At 42.5% G+C, this 23467-nt stretch overlaps 1 protein-coding gene across 3 annotated transcripts in view; it reads right to left on the bottom strand.

The window, feature by feature from the left end:
- FAM53B (family with sequence similarity 53 member B) overlaps positions 1–23467 on the bottom strand; it is a 149273-nt gene that overhangs the window by 93391 nt on the left and 32415 nt on the right. For all 3 annotated transcript variants that reach the window (XM_066620969.1, XM_066620970.1, XM_066620971.1), the window contains 2 exons: positions 11778–12022; positions 1593–1647 (listed from right to left, as the gene is read on the bottom strand). In XM_066620969.1, coding sequence (XP_066477066.1) covers positions 1593–1647; positions 11778–11864 — 142 coding nt within the window. In that variant the 5' untranslated portion in view covers positions 11865–12022. The remainder of the gene's footprint in view (positions 1–1592; positions 1648–11777; positions 12023–23467) is intronic.

Below are 23467 nucleotides of genomic sequence, written 5' to 3'. Positions count from 1 at the left end.
GCTCTGAACCTATCTGGGCATGTTTCAACAAAGACTTGGCTGGTTAAACTGGGCCAGTTGGAAGCCATCATGAAAAAAAAGCATTGGGAAGGATGCCCAAAACTGCAAAGCATGGCAAAAATAATGCCAATGGGATTTGCTCTTCTTGATTGGGCAAGACAAGACAACTGCACAAAGGGTGCTATGGTCAGCAAGGTAAGATTAGGTTCCCTTGGAAACAGGATCCTTTGGCAAATAAGGAACAGCATTAGTGCAGCTCAAAAGAAAAAAGCTTTATGGAAAGTTAGTTGCAAAACAAGCTTATTAGGCGTGGACCCATCATCTTCTTTGATCAACTGATTTGTTTTGTTACTTGTTTCATTCTTTACAAGGAACACAAAGAGAACAGACTGTCTCTCTCACTTCTTGACTTTGAAGACTGCACCTTTCATTTGAGGTTAAATCAAAAATACTTTGTCTCCCTCTTCCCCACACCCCATCTCAGATGACTTCCCTGTCTGGAAGCCTGAGAAATGTCTCTCTCCACACAATCACTCAGCTCCCGTTAATACTAATGAGGATAATGCCTGTGAATGCTGGGAACAAAATCCTTGTTTGTAAAGTACTGGCTTTTGTTATAGGGTAGTTTGGCGCAAACTCTACCTAAAGTTTTAATTGGGTCCAGAGGTCATTGCCCAACCACATAAGAAACTAATGAATACAATGCAGTGCTAGGTCTTTCAAAAACTGCTAGCCCTTCAAGAGCATCCAGCCACACCCCAAACGTCAGCAAATTCAATAGAACATCTCTGTTCAAAGAGATGGCAGCCTCTGTGCCAGTACAGTATGAACTCCATTGTTGACAGCAGCACAAGAATACCAATTAAACAGTGATTGTTGTGATTATTGTTGCTGGCTGTAAACATCATGGATTAGAATTCTCTTTCACCTTACGAATTACAATAAAAATACGTGAGTTTCAAAAGCATTTTCAAGGAAAAAAAAATAAGGCAGGCTCAAAATATTCAGCAACTAAAAAAAAAATCTAAGCATGCAGCAAGCAGAGAATCACACAACAATGACATGCAGGTTCTATTTCATACCTGCGAATAAGTGATTATCTAGCATCAATAAATGCAAAACCTGAATATACCAGATCAGCTGCTTAGCTGATTTTTCAAGATTCTAAAAAGCTGTACATGGACTCTGTTCCCCATCAATTGCCCCAATTAAGTACATGTGTTTTAGATTGGAGAATGGATGGATGATTTACTAGATTCTACAAAACTTGAGATGAGGCTGAGGTCACAAAGAGTTTGACATACTGGGCAGCCAGTTGGAAATTTACACACAGAGAGCTCATCAGCTGAGTGCCATATTGTGTAACATGAAACAGATCAACATTCAGCCATATGGGATTGAAAGAAAAGTGCATGAGAAATCAGGAAATATATTTCTCAGCTTGCAACAAAAAAACCAAAGTGTTTATTCATAAGTAAGGCCTGCTTAAACACTGTAAATCAACTCCAAAGGCATTGCTGCACAGACACACACCCCTATAATGTGAATTTATGACAGGCAAGTGAGGAAAAGAAGAGATTTCTCCTACTTACCCATAATTCCACAAGAGAAGAGAGTGGGTCCTTGACTCATCTTCTTTGGAGTGTGCTGAAAGCAATCAGTACAGTTATTTACTTTCAGGAATGATTCTGAATTCCAGGGTCATATTATAACACCACTGCATTCCAATTACCAAGCAAGAACAGGGCAACATTCAGAGCAAATGTCAGATGCTAGAGTCAGGCCTACAAACTAAGCCATAGAAGGCAGTGAAAAACTTCAAGGCAAGCTGTCTTTTCTTTCTTTGACCTACTCTTATACAATGCTGCTCCTTTTAAAGTGTCCCTCTTGTAACAATTTCCAAAACTGAACACTGAAAGGAATCAGACCATTGGTACATCTAATTCACTTTGTCTACACTACCTTACCTGGAGATGGCAGGGATTGAATTTGGGACAAAGCATATGATCTATCACTATACCACTGGCTTTTCTAAACTGCATGGAAGCCAAAGGGGCTGAATAGCAATTTTCTGAGCGTACTAAATAGAAGATCAAAAGCGCAGCCAAGACTTTAAATCTTTTAAATGCCCGTCATTTCATAATTGTCTAAATGCTTATTATTGGGGTTGTTTAGATCATTTATTTTTAAAAAAATGGCAGGTTATGTAAATTAAAGTGCCCTCCCCTATGAATGCTCTTCCAAATCGCTCTCACAGGATTTGTCTTGGTCTTTGTGGTAGAAAAAATTATTCAAGAAAATACTAATTTACTACAAACAATTTCTGTTATTTCTCAGACACTGTCAAAAGTTCTGTTAGCATAAAAGCTCTAGTGAATTTTTTTTGGAAAAGAGCAGGAATCAAATTACAGCCCTGCACCCAATTAGACAGTATGTCCTGGCAGCTGCAAAAAATTTAAGTAAGTTATTAATTACTTGCACTTGCTGGTGCTCTTTTGTAGCTCTAGTGCAATTTTGTTCCTAAAAATTGCTTTTTAATTTGGCTCTTAGAAAGGTCATTTCTCTTTGCAAAAAGGTAATTTATTTAGAACGTAATCAGGCACTTTCACTAGCTACCATCAAGCGCATCTCTAGGCTGCTAGTGTATTTTATCCAAATTTCAGAAACTACATTTGCTTCTTCTTTTCCCTTTGCTTGCAGTCCGGTGCACACCTACTTGGAAGTTCCACTGAAATACATTACACTACCTTTTCAGTATCAGGATGACCACCACATGGGAACATGTGTGGAACTGTAGAATATTGATTGTAATTGAACAATTGAGCCAATGCCAACCTAATGTCCCTTCCCAACAGATTTGGTTCCATCTTTCTTTTGACCCTGTTAAGTTTCCTTTTTCTCTCCATCCTGAGGGACCCTCATAGTCCTGCACTGCCACTTATAGCACAATCCCATGCATGTTTACTCGGAAGTAAGTCCCACAGTGTTCAACGGAACTTATTCTCAGAAAAAAGCATATAAGCCCCAAGTTTGTTTCCCAACAATAATAGTGCTAATGTTGTTCACATGTCTGCATTCTCTCTTGACCTCTTCCAGGCCTCTTAAGGCAGCCATTATCTCTTTCCTTCACTCTGTCGAATACTGATTGCTACACATATGAACAGGTATGAGGTGGGGTAAAAAAGTTACAGTGGATGCTGTCACACAGACAGTGTTATCTCCCTGAGGCAGGCAAAAACAATACTACTCCCTCACGCAATTTATAACGGAAAGAGAGATTTTCTCCCAGGTGAAAAGCTGCAGGTTCCCCAAACATCTCTTACTCTTCCATCCCCTTTAGCTTTCAGATAATACACTTTCTACTCAATATCAGCAAACAAACTTAGAACAAAGCAGACAGACACTATTATTTAATATAATGCATAAGAACATAAGAAGAGCCCCACTGGATCAGGCCAAAGGCCCGTCTAGTCCAGCTTCCTGTATCTCATAGTGGCCCACCAAATGCCCCAGGGAGCACATAAGACAACTGACACAACCTGTGGCCTGGTGCCCTCCCCTGCATCTGGCAATCAGAGGCAGCCTGCCTCTAAAACCAAGAGCTTGAACATACCTACTATGACTTGTAACCCATAATGAACTTCTCCTCCAGAAATCTGTCCAATCCCCTCTTAAAGGCATCGAGACAAGATGGCATAACTGCTTCTTGTGGCAAAGAGTTCCACAGACTAATTACACACTGGGTAAAGAAATATTTTCTTTTGTCTGTCCTAACTCTCCCAACACTCAACTTTCGTGGATGTCCCCTGGTTCTGGTGTTATGCGAGGGGAAAGAGCTTCTCTCTATCCACTCTGTCCATTCCCTGCATGATTTTGTATGTCTCAATCATGTCCCCCCTCAGGTGCCTCTTTTCTAGACTGAAGAGGCCCAAATGCTGTAGCCTTTGTAGTAAGGCAGTATTAAGTAACAATAATTCAATTACTGCTGAACATCCAATATGTGATGAAATGCAATATTATTCTCATAAATAGGTATTATACTATAAACTTAATAGTCCAAGACAAAATTATGACAGTCAAACTGCAATTTTTGTAAAAGCCTTTTAAACAATTCCCTTGCTCTTCCCACTTTTCAGAAACACCTTGACATTTTTCAGATGACATGGACAGACTCCAAGACCTGGTTTACAAGATTTTAAATATGAAAAAGAGACAACATAAAATTGGAATCAGAAAGCAAATTGTGATCAGAATGATTTTTGCTTCAGTCTTTCATCACTTTTTAAAATTAACTTGATATCTAGCACAATGTTTCACAAACTGTGGGTTGGGACCCACTAGGTGAATCGTAAGCCAATTTCATGTGGGTCCCCATTAATTTCATTGTGCATTTTATGTTTAATATATTGATGCTACCATGGTATGTGATGGCATTTGGGGAAATGTTACAGAACTGTACTTTTAACAGGCTACTGTGTACTATATATGCTTTTAACAATGCTAGTCAATGGGGCTTACTCTTGGGTAAGCATGGAAAGGATTGCAGTCTTTTGGATATTTGGAGATTTTTTTTAAAAAAACAGATCAGCCACTACTTGGGAGGGTTAGGAGGGTTCTTCTTTACTTTAAATAAATTTTTCAACTTATAGTTACTGTAGCATTTTAATTTACTCGATTGATCTGATTTTGTTGTATGGGGGGAATGTTAAAAATGTTCCTGCTTGATTGTCACTTCTGGCCATACCATCACTTCTAGGTTAATAACATCACTTCCAGTGGGTCCCAACACGTTGTCATTCTAAAAAGCGGGTCTCATTGTTAAAAAGTTTGAGAATCACTGATCTAGCAGATTGAGGACTTACTTATTATATCTAAATAGGAAGAGGGGCTTTATTTCAGTAAGTATACTCGTATATAAGTTGTGGTATACACAGTGGTGACACCTCTGTCCCAAGTTATAGGGATGGAAGTGCAGGGGTGAGCCTTCTCTGTAATGGCACCACAACTATGGAATTCTCTTCCAGGGGAATGAAGACCCACCCCACCCTCGTGGGTGATGTCTGTTTCATCAGGCATTTGGATGACAGACTGATGTCTGCCCTCTGCACCTCTGTGCAGAGGCTTGGCTTGCAAAGGCTCTGTGTTGTGGCTTGGCACTTTCTTTCTGGACAAAATAGTTACCTCCCCTGCATGACTCTGCTGTGTGTGGGCTTTTAAAAAATGACTTATTGTTGCTATACATTTTATTTTATTGTGTAACTTTATAAGCTGCCTTGGGCATTAGCTTCAGCATGGGAAAGGCGGGGTATACATTTTCAAATAAAATAATTTATCATATCACTTATGTGTATTTCTTCTTTCTTCCATTTCTTTTTGTATTTCTTCCATTTGTTTTTGCATGCTTCCTTTGAGTATTTTTTTTAAAATTATATTTCTACTCATGCAATTTAATCATGTGGGGGAAAGAAGGCTTGAGTAGTCTAGATGCAGCTCCAAATATTAAATCATTATTCAGAAATCCCAACTTAGGTCTAAGAAGAAGAGAAAATGAGGAAGTGAGAAGAACATTTTGAAACTACGTTTGTACGCATGTTAACTGCAATTACCATTTCACAAGAGTTGCACCTCATACGAAAATTAGGAAGTACACTTGCCCTCATTACAACTGTTTTTAAGCAAACACTTTCAACTCCTTCTTTCCATTCTTCAAGCCTGATCCAAAACCTCTGACTGGGAGTGGAAAGGTGACCTTTTGTTGATTTGAGTGCGCTCTGTTGAAGGCCCTCTGAGATTAGCTGCCTTTCAGCACAACCTGGGTATGTCTATTAAGAAGTAACAGCCCAATTCTATGCTTTCTGGTGCCTGGAGGAACAGCAGCACCAAAAAGGTGACCACTGAATTCCGTAGACGCCAGGAAGCTGCCGGAGTTCTCCTGAGGGGAAGGGGACTTCCCTTAAGCTAATTCACTGGTACAGACCTGAGGAGCTCCATGTCAGGCTTGCATGCCCAAAACAGAGCTCTGCATTCTGCAGAAGAGGCCTCTGCTGTCTCACCCCCTCTCGTGTTGGTCCCTCCTCCATTCTTCCCCACTCAATTCCACCTTCCCTTTGCCCTTTCCCACCCCAAAAAGGTGCTCCACCAGCCAGCAGCAAGACTTACTGCCAGCTGAACTGCAGAGTCATCTTCCCAGAGCTGAGGCCCAGCACCAAAGTTCCCTTCTTGCCTAGTGCTGTAATTGTGCTTTACGGAACATTTACAACACCACCAGCAATGGACTCCAGTGCCAGAGTTACAGGGTCATAGGACTGGGCCCTACATTTCATCAATCTCAATGGGACTTACTCCCAGGTAAGTGTGTATAGGACTGGAGCACTAGGGTACCATCCTGGGAAAACAAATTCCCAAAAATACGCCTTATCAGCATGATGGTATACAAAGCATTTATAACCCATCTCAACGATGAGAACATAGGAAGCTACCTTATAATTATCCTCAAGGCATCAGCAACTCCAGGACGGGGTCCAGAGACTGCATCACGCCTCATGTTGAAGGATGTTGGAGGTGGGTTTCTGTGATGTAACGCGACCTGCTTTTTCCCTTATGAATGTCAAATCAGTGACACAATTAAACCAGACGTGTGGACCACTTTTCGCAGTCCCGTGCCTTCTTCCATGTCGTACCCAAACCGGGGCAGTTCGTACCAGCAAGACCAAAGCTCCACCCCTTGGCCCACCTACAGGATGGACATGACAATAGTACACTTTTACAGTGTACTATGTAGGTGATATTGGTAGTATAGTGTCAGCACATGCCTGTAGGCACTTCAGTGCTCAAAATAAATTAGGAAAGCTACATAATGTATATTATTTATACAGGTCCAGCCTATTTATACACGGATTTTTTATACACAGATTTGACTCAACACGAATGGCCCCTGCAAATGAGAAGGAATGTGCTGATCCCTGGAAGGGGGAAAAATGCACCCCTTTAAAATCAGTTTAAAAAACTGAACAATCCTTTAACAATAACCTCCTTAATGAGAGGGGGGGGGCAGCTGGCTGACAATCCATCAATCCTTCTCTCTCCAGCGGACCCCTCCCTTCGCCCTGAGCACGTAAAGGTGATCGCTTTGCATTGGTGAAGGGAGGGGCTGAGTTAAGCTTTCTAAGCTCTTGGAAGAGGACTGGTTGATGGATTGTCTTCTTAATGACTCTTATCTTAGAGTCAAAAGGTCAGCAAGGCTGTTTTTCAATCACTGGAGCAAAGGAACTTTGTTGTTTAAAAAGATTTGCTATAGTGTGTTTTTTGCCATCCACATGATGGCAACTCCATAGAGTTGGAACAGATCCCATGCAAATAATTAGTCTCAACCTGTATATTTTTATATTGTTTGTTGTATATTCCCTGACAGAATCCAGGATATTTTGGTGCAGAGAAAAGAGTGATGGAGAAAGAGACAAAACGTGGGCAGGATGACTGCCTCTGTACCATATGTACAGGTTAGCTATAGGACTGAGAACCATAAGGTAGAATGGGAACCTGCATGAAAGCCAAGATTCTCTATGGATTCAGTGATGCTGCTGTTATATTAACAGCATAACATTAAAAAGGTGGCAGAGCAGCTTTTAAACTGATCCCTGGGGGAAGGCCGACAGGAGCCGAGGGGCATCCGGTTCGGGACTCCTCATCCCATAGGGGAGGTTAGAGATGGGGAGGTTAGAGATGGGGAGGTTAGAGAACAACAAGACAAAGGCAGGGTAGGAAAAGAAATTGGCAAAGGTAGCGTGATGGGATGTGATAGACGGTTTGGCACAATGAGAGGATGCGGGGACAAAGGAGCAAATAAGCAGCTCATCCTGGGGCATTCTGTGTACAAATGCTTTTATGCGAATGCCCGAAGTCTACGAGCAAAGGTGGGAGAACTGGAATGTCTGGTGACAAGGGAAAATATTGACATAGTGGGCATAATGGAAACCTGGTGGAATGCGGAGAATCAGTGGGATACCGCAATCCCGGGCTATAAACTCTACAGGAGGGACAGGCAGGGGCGTGTTGGAGGTGGGGTGGCCATTTATGTTAAGGAAGGGATAGAATCCAGCAAAGTAGAGATTGAAGGTGGGTCCGACTCCACCGTAGAATCTCTGTGGGTTAAATTACCAGGCTTGTGCAGCGATGTAATACTGGGGGCGTGCTATCGTCCTCCAGACCAGAAATCTGATGGGGACCTTGAAATGAGGAAACAGATCAGGGAGGTGACAAGGAGGGACAGGGTTGTAATCATGGGGGACTTCAATTATCCTCATATTGACTGGGTCAATTTGTGTTCTGGTCACGATAAGGAAACCGGATTTCTTGACGTGCTAAATGACTGTGGCTTAGATCAGCTAGTCACGGAGCCCACCAGAGGACAGGTGACTCTGGATTTAATATTGTGCGGTACGCAGGACCTGGTTAGAGATGTAAACGTTACTGAGCCATTGGGGTACAGTGATCATGCTGCGATCCGTTTTGACGTGCACGTTGGCGGAAGAATACCAGGCAAATCTCTAACAAAAACCCTTGACTTCCGACGGGCGGACTTCCCTCAAATGAGGAGGCTGGTTAGAAGGAGGTTGAAAGGGAGGGTAAAAAGAGTCCAATCTCTCCAGAGTGCATGGAGGCTGCTTAAAACAACAGTAATAGAGGCCCAGCAGAGGTGTATACCGCAAAGAAAGAAGGGTTCCACTAAATCCAGGAGGGTGCCCGCATGGCTAACCAGCCAAGTTAGAGAGGCTGTGAAGGGCAAGGAAGCTTCCTTCCGTAAATGGAAGTCTTGCCCTAATGAGGAGAATAAAAAGGAACATAAACTGTGGCAAAAGAAATGTAAGAAGGTGATACTGGAGGCCAAGCGAGACTATGAGGAACGCATGGCCGGCAACATTAAGGGGAATAATAAAAGCTTCTTCAAATATGTTAGAAGCAGGAAACCCGCCAGAGAAGCGGTTGGCCCTCTGGATGGTGAGGGAGGGAAAGGGGAGATAAAAGGAGACTTAGAGATGGCAGAGAAATTAAATGAGTTCTTTGCATCTGTCTTCACGGCAGAAGACCTCGGGCAGATACCGCTGCCCGAACAGCCCCTCCTGACCGAGGAGTTAAGTCAGCTAGAGGTTAAAAGAGAAGATGTTTCAGACCTCATTGATAAATTAAAGATCAATAAGTCACCGGGCCCTGATGGCATCCACCCAAGGGTTATTAAGGAATTGAAGAATGAAGTTGCAGATCTCTTGACTAAGGTATGCAACTTGTCCCTCAAAACAGCCATGGTGCCAGAAGATTGGAGGATAGCAAATGTCACGCCTATTTTTAAAAAGGGAAAGAGGGGGGACCCGGGAAACTATAGCCCGGTCAGCCTAACATCCATACCGGGTAAGATGGTGGAATGCCTCATCAAAGATAGGATCTCAAAACACATAGACGAACAGGCCTTGCTGAGGGAGAGTCAGCATGGCTTCTGTAAGGGTAAGTCTTGCCTCACGAACTTTATAGGATTCTTTGAAAAGGTCAACAGGCATGTGGATGCGGGAGAACCCGTGGACATTATGTATCTGGACTTTCAGAAGGCGTTTGACACGGTCCCTCACCAAAGGCTACTGAAAAAACTCCACAGTCAGGGAATTAGAGGACAGGTCCTCTCATGGATTGAGAACTGGTTGGAGGCCAGGAAGCAGAGAGTGGGTGTCAATGGGCAATTTCACAATGGAGAGAGGTGAAAAGCGGTGTGCCCCAAGGATCTGTCCTGGGACCGGTGCTTTTCAACCTCTTCATAAATGACCTGGAGACAGGGTTGAGCAGTGAAGTGGCTAAGTTTGCAGACGACACCAAACTTTTCCGTGTGGTAAAGACCAGAAGTGATTGTGAGGAGCTCCAGAAGGATCTCTCCAGACTGGCAGAATGGGCAGCAAAATGGCAGATGCGCTTCAATGTCAGTAAGTGTAAAGTCATGCACATTGGGGCAAAAAAATCAAAACTTTAGATATAGGCTGATGGGTTCTGAGCTGTCTGTGACAGATCAGGAGAGAGATCTTGGGGTGGTGGTGGACAGGTCGATGAAAGTATCAACCCAATGTGCAGCGGCAGTGAAGAAGGCCAATTCTATGCTTGGGATCATTAGGAAGGGTATTGAGAACAAAACGGCTAGTATTATAATGCCGTTGTACAAATCTATGGTAAGGCCACACCTGGAGTATTGTGTCCAGTTCTGGTCGCCGCATCTCAAAAAAGACATAGTGGAAATGGAAAAGGTGCAAAAGAGAGCGACTAAGATGATTACGGGGCTGGGGCACCTTCCTTATGAGGAAAGGCTACGGCGTTTGGGCCTCTTCAGCCTAGAAAAGAGACGCCTGAGGGGGGACATGATTGAGACATACAAAATTATGCAGGGGATGGACAGAGTGGATAGGGAGATGCTCTTTACACTCTCACATAATACCAGAACCAGGGGACATCCACTAAAATTGAGTGTTGGGCGGGTTAGGACAGACAAAAGAAAATATTTCTTTACTCAGCATGTGGTCGGTCTGTGGAACTCCTTGCCACAGGATGTGGTGCTGGCGTCTAGCCTAGACGCCTTTAAAAGGGGATTGGACAAGTTTCTGGAGGAAAAATCCATTATGGGGTACAAGCCATGATGAGTATGCGCAACCTCCTGATTTTAGAAATGGGTTATGTCAGAATGCCAGATGCAAGGGAGGGCACCAGGATGAGGTCTCTTGTTATCTGGTGTGCTCCCTGGGGCATTTGGTGGGCCGCTGTGAGATACAGGAAGCTGGACTAGATGGGCCTATGGCCTGATCCAGTGGGGCTGTTCTTATGTTCTTATGTTCTTATATTTTGCAACTTCTCACACCAACCAATGAGAAACAGACTCTTTAAAATAGAATGTTGCAATTTCTAGAAAAAGTATATTCTGAATCCAAATGTCATAGGGTTAGATCCTCTCCTCCCACTTGTGTGATGAGGCTTGCACATGCATGAGGTCTTTAGATACAGAAATCTGAATGGAAACCTGATTTGTCTTTGCAAGTGTTCCACACACTGCATAAAATTTCCTGCATAAAACTTCATTGACGTGCATGTGCAGCTATATGCAGAACAGCTATCTTGTTTTCACATGTCCTCCTTAGTATACAACCCATAATCTGCATTATGTGGTGTGGACACAGATACACATAGTATGAACATCTCTGAGAAATGGTTGTGATGTTGGGTGGGTAAGAAGAACTTACGCCATGCAATTTCATACATCCAATGCCTAACGTAAACTGGGTCTTCAGGGGTGTCATGTCCATTTGGGCCTCGTGAGGGGTGAGGCTTAGGGGAGGGTCAAGTGGAGGGAGGTTTCAGCTGATTTGAAACCACACAACTAAGTTCTTCTTGCTCACTAGACATCATGTTTAAGGTAATGTACATAAGTAAGTGAGAGTATCTGCTTTGCTTGCAGAGATCCAAAGTTCAATCCATGGCATCTCCAAGTAGGGCTGGAAAAGATCCCTGCCTGAAACCCTAGAGAGCCAATGCCATTCAATGGAGAGAATACTGAACCAAATGGACCAATGGTCTAACTCAGAATAAGGCAGCTTCACATGGCCATATGTAAGATTAATCAGGCCATAAATCATAGAGTTATTGATAAATCAGTGCTTCCACTTATCTTACCCCAAATTGGAAAACTGCAATCTGAAAAGCATTAATGCAGTATAGCACACGCTAAACAGTCAATGGGAAATGAAGTCACTTACCAGTTCAGCCCTGCATGATAGAGAATCAACACCTTTGTCTTCCAGAGTTGTAGTTAAGATCATCACCATGGTAACAAAGTCATGCATCGGGGTCCATTCCAGTAGAGGTAAAGGTCACAGTCAGCCATATTAGGCACAGCCTGTGAGTCAGTGCATTTTCCCAGAAGAAAGGTTCAATAGAACCAATTCCCATCTGCTTTCCAAACTGGATGGTTTGACAGAAATCACTCCAATATGTTCACTCTCTGAAAAACAGCAACAAAAGAGATAAACACAAATGCTTCGCAGGTTCCTTTCATGTATCGTTGTATCAAATTAGAGTTGAGTGACAGGATTCCTCCTTGTTCCCACAGTAAATTTAGGGCATCCCTGGAAAAACACAGTGCCAGAATGATTCAGTTATACCTGCAGGTAGAAGAGACTTTTGCTTCTACGTGAACAGTACAAGATGGGGGCTGGTTATGTTGGATGGTGAGCAGGTAGAGGGCATTGCAAAGTGATGACAATCCGCTGATTAGCAAGAAAAGCAGGGAGACAACATTGCCAGTGCAGGAAGCACATGGTTGTTACGGCTCCAAACCCCCTCTAAATAACCTTTTGCTTTACTAGTTCAGTGGTTCCCAAACTACAGGTTACCTAAGAGAGCCACAGCAAACTCAAACCCGGCAGCTTCTTCTTCCTGACTCTCCTTGGCACTGTCTTCTTGGATCATGCGAGATCTAGCACAATCCAAGATGGTGACAACCGGGAAAGCCTGGAAGAAGAGGCCACAGCAAAAGGAACTGCTTAGGTTGGAAAAGTATCCCAGCAGGAGCAATTTCTCTCAGCAGAAACTAAGAGAGTGGGTAACCAACCCAAAGTATGGATACTGTAAGTAGTGCTAACAATAGGAATTTGTAGCACACCTAGGCATGAGCTGAAGTGCCTTCATGCCAACCTCCCTCTTAAGTATTGCACTGCTGCCCTCCAGCACTCTAGACCGGAGGCAAAGCTACAGCATGATGCTGGTGGGAGGGAGGGTGCTGCATTTGTACTGTAGTGGCACTCTCTCATATCCAATTCTTGAGCAATTATTGTCAAAAAGTTTAACTACCACGGCATGCTGGACATTGACACGAGGAAGAATGGCTATTCCTTTCCTTATGCTGAGGAGTCTACCGATTTACTACATTTGCACATCTGGGAAAAAGTCCATTGCTCCCATTTTGTAACACAAGCACTGATGTCAAACTCTGAGTCTTCTGGAATTCTAAAAACAAGCTGCCTTCAGGGAATAGGATGAGCACACATCTCAGTATCAGGGAGATTTCTGGACCTTCAACTATACTGAGGAAAGTGATTCAATGAGGAACTTCTGCTATAGCATATATAGACAAATAGTTAATCCAGACCTGATGGAGACTTGTCCAGAATGGCATAAAAGTTTCATTTTAAAAAACCCAAATGATTTGTTTTATAATTCAGAAAATTGTTTGCATGTAGCCCAGCCTTATTTATTTTAACCCCTAGTCAGCCTTCAAAACATTTCAGATAAAAGTTCAAACAACTGGGAGATATTTACATAAGCTACACGGGGGAACAAGAAAGAAGACAGATAGGCAAGACAGATATTTTTCGGCTTCTGGCAGTCCTTGCAGCTAAATGCATACCATACAAAAGCTGACAGATTGTCGTTAGGATCTAATTAGAAAAACAATTTTCCAAAGTAGTGCCCATAACCCTATTTCAACATTCTGTTGCCTTTTTTATCAAGAAAAGAAAAACAAAATCATGAGCTGTAAGACACTAAGCATTTATCCTCTAAGGCACAATTAAAAGCAAGTTGTTCAATGTAAGGTCAAAGATTTAGAATATGCTGATAAGCATTAAAACTCACTAATGGCCAATATTGATTCCCTTGTCAGCTTGTAAATCATATTCCTTGTTTACTTGGATTTGAGCTTGCAAGGAGATGCCATTGAGAATGCTCACTTAAAAGCCAGCTGGCCAGTCAAGAAAAATCATCTACCATTGTTTTGTCAGAACTAGGTTCATCCAGAGTGCAAAACCATGGAAGGAAGACAATCAATACATTTACTGAAGATTTACTGTTGGGGATAAAAAGAAAGTATGACGCAGTCTGGATATTTCTGCATGTGTTCCTGCTTCACTTCAAGAACAATCTGCTGGTAACGTCCCCGTTAATCTATGGACAACTTAATGACCTTCTGGGAAAGATGCAAGCAGAGAAGATAAGGATGAGACTAACTACCCCAAGCCTAAAAAATTATGCATAGCTAAGGACACATGGAAGAATGTACCTGCCCTTGAAATTTTCAGTGGAGAGGCAAGTTTGATCTCACACGCCATATGGACAAAACTACATTTGGCCATTTAAAAAAAAGAAGCTCTGGAGGAAGGCATCATGACAGCAACCACGCACAAGGAGAGATTTAATCTTGTCCCACCACACCACAGTCCCAATGGAAATCTTGCTCACAGAGCTGCTATTAGTCTGGAAATGCAACTTCCATTGGTGTCAAGGAGAAATTTAACTTCTGAGGCTAATAGTAGCTTCAGGGGTGCAGTTTTCACAGGGACCACAGCACAGTAGGAAAGGGTTAAATAACTACATGCAGCAGTACTGATCCTGGCAAGTTTCTTTTGGACAGTAATGTCTTACTTTGTGGTGACCTGGGCAAAAGGGAGTCACTCTGAATATTACAAGTGGCAACAGCTAGCTCACTCTGCTTCTACTAAAAAAAAAAATCTCTTTTCTCATAACCATTTCCTGGTGACAATCCAAAATGGTGACTGTCCAATTAGAGGTAGGTTAAAAACCTGCAATGCCCACCGAACTTCAACTGTGAAGAGTTGCAAGGGACAGAACTTTGTCTGGTGTAGGCAAACCATGTAGGACAGCCATTGCACTATCAGCAATAAAGCTGAATTAGTGAAAATCCACAGGAAATTTCATGTGAGCATGGCAATACATTCAGAAGAGGCATTACTAAAAAAAATTATTCCAGAAAAAATGAATGCAATGCACAGGATGACTCTAACACATACATTGCACACTTTTTCCTATAGCAAACTTTTATATAGGAATTATGCCATTCTTAAAGTAATCTCCAGTTTATCCATGTTTAAATGCTTTTCAAAGACTGGTGGTAGGTGGGTCATTCTTACTGACTAAACTTTGTTTAATAAGTAATACTAAACAAACAAAGGGAAACAAAGGGGGTAAGAGGAAAAGCAAAAATATTGGAACTTATAAGGAAACTATTCCCCCCCAATAGTTTGGGAAACTATTCCCCCCCAAAAAAAGAATCTTACAAAAATCACACATTAAATGGTAGCACCCTTAACTACAAGTTGAGATTTAATAGGGGTGAAGAATAAGTTAAATGGCAAACCTCCTGCATCCTCCAGTATCCTCATCCTCCACTGCATCCTCCAGTGGCCTATTCCGTATTAAATTAATGGTCATATTTATCCTGGATTGATTATTTCAGTTTTTCCTTTTTTGCACCCAGCAATTGTATTTTTTAAAATCAAGTACAGCCTTAACGCTAGGCCACACGTAATTTTAATTTGCATATGTTTCCTAATATTCAATGTCTGGAGATGTCAATCATAACACTTGGTGGCCCCCATCTCCTGCAGCAAACCAGGGGCAATGAGAAAGTGACCTCTCTGAGGTCTATTTCTTGACCTCATTCCTGCTGACTGATCATGCTGAGCTTGTGACCCCAAAGAGTCTTAAACCTTGACATCAGACGAACAAGCTAGAGTTTCTGACTGGCGAGCTTACAAAAGCAAAAATATGCACAAAGTAGAGGAACTAGGCCAGCGACTGTCCAGCAGCCTCTCCCATGACATTTTATCAGCAAGTTAAAGGTCCTGAGTCATTCGCCTCTGAGAGAGTCCCTGACATCTATCCGGCCGGTCAGAGAAATTGACTGACTCATGCCACACTAACTTGGGCCTTGACATCAGAACTGTCCACTAGCAATGCAGAAGCCGAGTTGGTGAAAATAGCAGGGTTCCATATTGCCCAACATTTGATAGCATGCCCACAGAATGCTAGACCAAGGGAATCATATGCAAGTTGTCAGGAATGTAAGCTACAGGGAGAGCTGGCAAGTAAAAATGAGTAAGCAGAGTTGATGAACAGATATTGGTTGCATATGCTGGGAGGGGGGGGAGAAGACAAGGGATGGGGAACACAGAATCTTCTCCAATGAGGACATCAGGAAGGAAGATTCTTCTGTACTTTCAAATTTAACAATATGTGTCCCATAGCACAAGCCCTCCCTTTATGAAGCCACTCAGGTGGTAATGTCAGAACCCACACAAAAGAAATTGAAGGAGAAGGCATTTGAGCAAAGAGAAGTTCTACAGGCACTTCAAGTCATACTTCATTAAGTGAAGTAGCACCTGAACTGAAAGCTTTTTAGAAACAGGAAAGTGCCTTCTACTGAATCATACCGTTTAGCTCTACCCTGAGCCCAATCCTATTTCCCCTGCCCTGCTGGTGCAGCCACACCAAAAAGGAGCATGCTGTATCCAGTGTGGGGGAGCAGATTAGGTTTCATAGGCAAAAGTGGATTTAAATCCCCTTTAAAATCTCTGTAAGCCTCCCAACCCACAATGGGTCTCCAATTTCACTAGCACAATTTCACTAGAGTAAGTTTGAAGACAGAAAGGGGACCGGGACTCTGCAGGAAAAGGGAACAGGATCTGGCATGCACCAACATCGCCAGATCCACTCTCTCGCACAGTCTTCCCACCCCTTTTATCCCACTCCCCACCCAGTTTTGCCCCTGACCCAGCCTACTTCACCCTCTCCCACCTGTTCCACCATTCTGCCCTCTTCCCACCCGCAGATTTACCTGCTCTAGTGTGCAGTGGGAGAGCCAACAAGACAGGCAGGAAGGCCTTCCCACCAACATCCCAGCAGCACACTACTGAGCACGCTGCCAGAAAGTGCTTTAGGGTGATTTTACACACTTAGCACTAGCGGAACACTCATTTTGCCAGTGCTATAGCCCAATTGGGTTGTCTGGCTGGCAGTGCAGAGTAGTTCTAGAACTAGCCTTGTAACTGAGAGCTGCTGTAGATTGAGCCAGAGCATTCATCCATCAAAGCCAACTAATACAGTCTACATACAACCCTTCAAGGGTTCCTTCTAGACAGGAATTTCCTCTCTGTCCTTCTGCATGCAAAGCAGAAGCTAAGCTAAGACCCTTTACCCACATAGGCTGTCAAGTTTAAGCTGATGCAAAAACAAAACAAAATATACAGTTTAAAAATGAACAGGTGCTATGGCCGTCGATGGTAGCCATTTTCTGCAAAGTGAGCTACAAAGTGAATTTATCATCACTTGGTCTGCCCAGACCATGATGCTGAGAAGCTATTAATTTTGGGGGGGGGCGGGGGGAAAGGGTGAAGAACTGTTTTCTTACTCTAGTAAAGCAGTCAGTGCTCCAGGGACCTTTCTGTACATTGTTTAAAAAAATCAATGAAATATCCTAAATAGGAAACTTCCAAGAAAGAAATCTTACAATGAGCGCTTGGATGAAGAAAAAAAAACACCTCGTGAGATCAACATGAGTGGCTCAAAACTTCTGTATTTGAAACAGAGGCAGGATACACTGAATCAATTGCCAGAAATGCCTTCAACTCTGCAGCCTTTATTTGTTTTCAAATAAAAGTCAAATGAGCAAATGTTGCCTTTCTGTTTCCTCTTCTTTGGGCCATATGTTGTAGAACCCCGTGGTATGTATTACATGTCATTAGCTTCCCATATCAACATTTAGTGACAACTGAAGTTTCACTGGGCATGATGAAGTGCAACCCATGTGGAAGTGCTGAATGCATATGAGCACATGAAACTGCTCCAGATTGAGGGCACTTCCAGGCGGGCTCATCAGCCAGTCATTAATTTTCCTCTCACAGGGACATCATAAAATATAGAGCTAACAATTGTTCACACCTGAGACTACAGTGCTGCAGTACTACTTGTTTCAAGCTTAACAGATATTCCCCAATAATGTGTCACATTTTGCCCTGGGCAAAGTACAGGTAGATCACAGATGTCTTGCAAACAGCCTATAAATATAAATAGCACATGAACAAAGTGTTTTAATCCCAAACTAACAACATCTAGAAGTGCCGGAAATAATCATCTCTAGCCCAATATTGTTGGAGTAGCAGCAGCGCTCCACAGCCTCAGAATGGGGCTATCCAAGAGTCTTTTAAATAAAGATATCATGGTTCAAACCCTCATCTGCTATGGATGCACTAGGTGGCCTTTGGCAAATCACCCTTTCTCAGCCTCAGCTGCAACATGGAGATAACAACACTTATACTGTTCAGGGAAGTTACAAGGACAACATCATAGAGAATAAGTCATGTGCAGCACTTTGAACACTCAGAAATGATATATAAATGTCATATATTCTTCCAATCAGTGTTGGTCTCTTCACACTTCTTTTTCTTTCAGCAGCAGTGATACGTAGTTAAAGAGGACTTGGAAGAGTATAGCTCTGGTGGAATCATGTTTACTCTGAAGTAAGGTCCATTGTCTTCAATAAAGTTTACTGTCAGCCTTACAACACAATCTGTGCACATACTCAGAAGTAAATTCTACTGTGTTCAGAGGGGCTTGCTCCCAAGTAAGTGTGTATAGGATTGCAGACTTGATCACCCACAGGATCTTTAAACCATATGCTAAACTGGCATAGAGAAAGGTAACATGGTGCCTATAAAATTCCTCCCACATGGACTATGGAGCAGCAATCAAACAGTTAAAGACAGTTATCTAAAATCAAAGCATGATTTCTTCACAGATAATTATCTTTTCCCTGAAGTAATGATTAATGCTTTTGCAAGAAGCCCAAGAGACCTTACAACAATGATTTTGCAAGTATAGGCAAAATATGACTTCTTGAAAAAAGGACATCCTGTTTTGTAGAACATGTCCTCAAAGACAAATCTATGCAACTGGGGGGGGGGGGGAGAGAGAGAAAGAAGTATAATAAGAGAAACAATAGGATTTATTTTTGAAAGCTGCAGTTCTGCTGGATATTTCTTAATTTTCCTCCCTCAAGAAGACAAGCTGCTCAATTTTTAGCAACACAACAAAAGAGGGTTAGAACTTTTTACCTCCATGAAAAAGTGGTCTTAAACATCCTTTCAAGAAGCAGGTCTTTTCTGTGAAGGTTTCTAGCCTCTTGTTTTGCTCACATCATTCCTAGGGCTTGATATGACCACAACAACAAGACACCAGAAACTGAGCATTGTAGTCAAGATTTAAAAGGTTATTGCTACTCTGAAGGACCTATTCATGCTTTCTTTGGCTGCATGAATGTGGACATGCAAATATGGATTTACAGAACAGGGCTTTCTTTGTTAATGGGATGTACATGTGGCGGTTTAAAGCCACAAAGGATGTTACCAAAACCTACCTAACAAACTTTTAAAAAACTGATCACAGACTGGCTGAGCCATTGTTCCTCAGCATATGCAGACAGGTGTTCAGCGATATGCATCTATCACGTTTTATCTGACTGTTGTGGAAAATACCAGTTAGTGTACCTGGATTGAGTACAACTGTGGTGGAAAAATCATTCTTTTTGAAGGCAATTCCTCTTTTGATTTGGATGGAATCCGAAAAACTTATCACTATGATCACAGCAAAATGACACTGTGTTCAGGGATCCACTATGAATTAAACAGTCATACAGTTGAACGTATTCGTCTGTGTGTGTGTGTGTGTGTGTGTGTGTGTGTGTGTGTGTGTGTGTGTTTTATTCCCAAGATTTTCTATATGTGAGGAAGGCTTCCCTAAAGCAGCCTTAACTGCTGTTAACTAGAAAAAGAAACTGCACCTGATGTGGTAGTTCTCTTATATGCAGCAGGGGGAGAAAAATTTTCTCAGTCTAGCATAGAATCTTTACTGGTGAGCTTTTGCTGCTGTCTCTTTTGTGTCCTTTTCAGATTGTAAGCCCTTCTGGGGCAGGGGACTATGTTTTACAGCACAATCCTAACTCTGTTGCTGGTACAGCCAGGCTGCATGGCCTGCACTGTATCCCATACAGAGTAGAAAGCAGCTGGAGGTCACCTCAAGGTAAGAGGATGTTTTTCCCCTTACCCCATATAACACTCCAGCTGTCCATATGTGGCTTCTCGGATCCATGCCAGCTATTTTGCAGGCACAAATCCAAGAAGCCCAGTGTATACTCCAGGCTGGCCAGGATAGGTTAGGCTACATCATGCGATGCTGTCGATTCCACCTCCTTTCCTGAGTCCAATCCTCCCCCTGTTCTGCCCTCCCTGCCCCCAAACACCCCTCCCTGCCTCTAGAGCGCCCTCCTGCCACTCTCTCCCAACCCCTGAGCTGCCCAGTGCAATCTTATTTGCTTCAGCCAGTGCAAGGTTGGGATGTGGCCCAGCAGAGCTGGTGTGGGCATCTGTGCAGGCCCAGTCAGCTCTTGAGTTGGCATAAACAAGACTTATGACACGTTTGTGGCACTGGGCACAGAGAGACCTGCACCAGCTCAAGTCTGAGCTTGGATTGGGCTGCCCACTAATTTTGCAACATAAACTCTTGAATGAACTTTTTTGTTGCAAAGCAGCATAGATATATTCATCATTGTCATCATCAAAGATGAATGGTGTTGACAGCAAAGACGGTTAATCCCTTTCTCGACTGGTTTTGATTTCTTTCTTAGTTATGATTTTTACATAGTGTTTTTCCACACAAGTGTTTTCAAAGCAGTGTACATTAAAAAAAAATCAAAACATTATGAAAATGTAATATTAAAAAAGACCAAAAGAAAGAAAAAGAAGTAACCAGCATTTAAAAGTCCAGCTCCTAAAGGCTCAGTGGAACAAAAACAAGTTTTCACTCAGCTCCAAAACGCGAGATGGACCAGTGGCCTTTCCAGGAAAGTTCATTCCACAGCTACAGGGAGCCACCACAAAGAAGCTCCCAATGGATGATGAACTACTATCCCTAAAGAAGGTTCTTGGACTATGGCTTTACAGGCAAATTCTCAGGGTGATAGTAAGGAAGAAGGAGCAACCCTAAGAAACTCAGGAAGCAGGCTGTTTAAGACTTTAAAAGTCAAAAATAGCATCTTGAATTGGGCCTAGAAACAAACTGGAAGCGAATGAAGTTGTTTTAAAATAGGCATAAGAGGCTTACACCTGTCAACAGTTGGGCAGCTGCATTCTGAACCGGCTGAAATTTTCTGGACCGCCTTCAAAGGCAACCCCCAGGAGAGGAAATCACTGTAATCTAATCTAGAATAGGTGGTATAATGTGGGCAGTATGCAACAGCTGAAAATTGACTGATATGTTAGTAACTAATAGGAAACCACGCATTCTTTGTGCTAGATTCAAGGAAGATTGCAAGTTTCACCAAAGCCTATTGGCAAGAAGAAAAACAAGGGCTGTTCCCTCAGATTTTTGAAAAAGAAATCCCTCGCCCTACTTCTCAATTTGCCCTTCTAGATCTGGGACAAACACAGGTCTGCCTAGACTGTGGGGGGTGGAGATGGGCAGGGGCAGTCACAGGGGCTTCCTCATGGTAAGGGGACATTTGTTACCTCAGGGCTGCAACAGTGCTGAAAAGTTGGATAGAAATGGGCCCACTGTTCTAAGCCCTTCATAAGCAGTTGGGTGTTACCGTACCAGTCATTGGTCAGATATTTCAAGATGTGGCCTGCACCACCATAGATCCAGAAACATCTTAGGCAAAAGGTAAGAAGGAGCCATTTGGCTCTCCTTTATTACCAGGGAAGCACTTTCTTCAGACCACTTCAGCTGAGGTCAACACAGGATTAATCTGGGTCTCTCCTGCTCTCAAAGGACCATGAAGTGCCAAGCCTTGGGAATTCTGTCTCCTCCAACAAGCAAGTCTCTTCTCTCTTTCCAGGACAACAAACGTACCTCCAAGCAATTGTATCCTTGTGCCCTATTGGGGCACAGGGGAATCAAGAACCAGCACTGATGTTGTTGGCACTTAGCTCTAAGCCATATACACTACTGTTGCACGAGTATACAGCAATTTATTAGCTGCATGTACATAAATCCTATTTAAAACAAGTTTGTGCAAATTTCACCATCATACAATTAGTATTCCACAAGTATACTAAGTGTCTTACAAGAGTGTTACTCTTCACACAATTTGCAGCATCCACATACTTGATTTTTCAAAGTTTTTCTTTCAGGATCTGATCTGTGATCTGAGACAGAAGCAAGTCCAATAGCGCAGCCTAGCCTAAATCCTCTCCTTATGCGAACACCCAATTTAAGCAATTTAATTTTTCATATTGACTGTGCTTTTCCAAAACATTCTCAGACAAACATTTTCAAAAACCCATCACAGTTTTTACCCATGTGTAGCAACCACATTGTAGAGATGGCTATCACAAACACAGGAAGGAATAACCATAAACAGTATTCAATGCATGGAAATTGGAAACATTTAGCAAATAATTGTTTTTTCCACATTCATGAAATAAAATCTCATACTGAGTCTTTATAATATTGTAATAAAAATGTATCACGGCTATCATAGATCTGCTCTCTGGAGCAATATCACAGCAACAAAAGTGTTGCTATGTACTTCCTTAATTTGTAAAGCAGAGCAATGACAATTTCTTTCTACTAAGCGACTCTGAAATCACTATTCTGGTTTGAGACACACATACTGTAATTTCCATGGAGACAAGCATCCCAATTTACCTCCTAGGGTACAAATTAAAAAAAAAAAATCCACCTTTATACCATCAGAATATGGTATACCATTAGAATAGGCGGTCCAATCCTATCCCCCACCATTCCACAGCATGCAGCACTACTGACAGGGCGTGCACTGCATTCTATGGTTGTTATGTGATCAGACAGCCACTGAGAAGTAAAAATATTTTTTACTTATCTTCTGGTAGGCTGCCTAGTCATCAGTGGGTTTCCTTGAACATACGCCAGCTATTTTGCTGGCTTGGGTCCAAGGAAAGGGGCGGATCCAGGTCAGGAAGGGGGATAGGGTGCTCATTGCTGCCGCCAACATATACCCCTCCCCACACACTTGAACTGCATCCAGTTCTTCCCCAAACTGCCCCAATCCTCCTCCCCTGAGCTGCCCACAATCCACCCCCACAACTCCTTTATCAGCTCCAGTGTGGCCTTAGTGGGCCAGTGGTGGGTGCGTAGTGCCTCCAGCCTTTGTGCCAGTGGCTCCAGAGTGTTTGACAGTGGCATGCCTTTTGCGCCACCATAAATGGACATTATGGCAGCGAATTGTGAGATCCAGTGCCATTGGCCCAGGATAGGATTGGGCCAACAATTTTTTTTTCAGTAAATGGGAACAATCCCACATCAGTTCAATTGCATATTTCATCAGGAATAATTTGCAATAATTAAATGGTCTGAAGACAAACAGCTGTCACAGAGGGTGAATTACCAATGCAAAATACTCCAACAACAAAAAAAAACATTGTGTGTCCAAATGTACCATTTACAAGACCTTAGTTTCATTTACTAATTCATCAAAAAAAATACTGAAAGGCTTCCTAAAGTAAACCCTAATCCTCATGTGTTGGTACATGTGTACCAGTTCATATGATCACTATCAGCATTGTCTCCACATCATCATATAAATTCTCGATGCTCTCAAGTACAGTGCATCTCATTCACT

The sequence above is a fragment of the Tiliqua scincoides genome, chromosome 3 (assembly GCF_035046505.1).
Source record: "Tiliqua scincoides isolate rTilSci1 chromosome 3, rTilSci1.hap2, whole genome shotgun sequence".
Taxonomy (NCBI): Eukaryota; Metazoa; Chordata; class Lepidosauria; order Squamata; family Scincidae; genus Tiliqua; species Tiliqua scincoides.
Note: the sequence above shows the minus strand (reverse complement) of the source record. Positions and strands in the feature narration are given on the sequence as shown.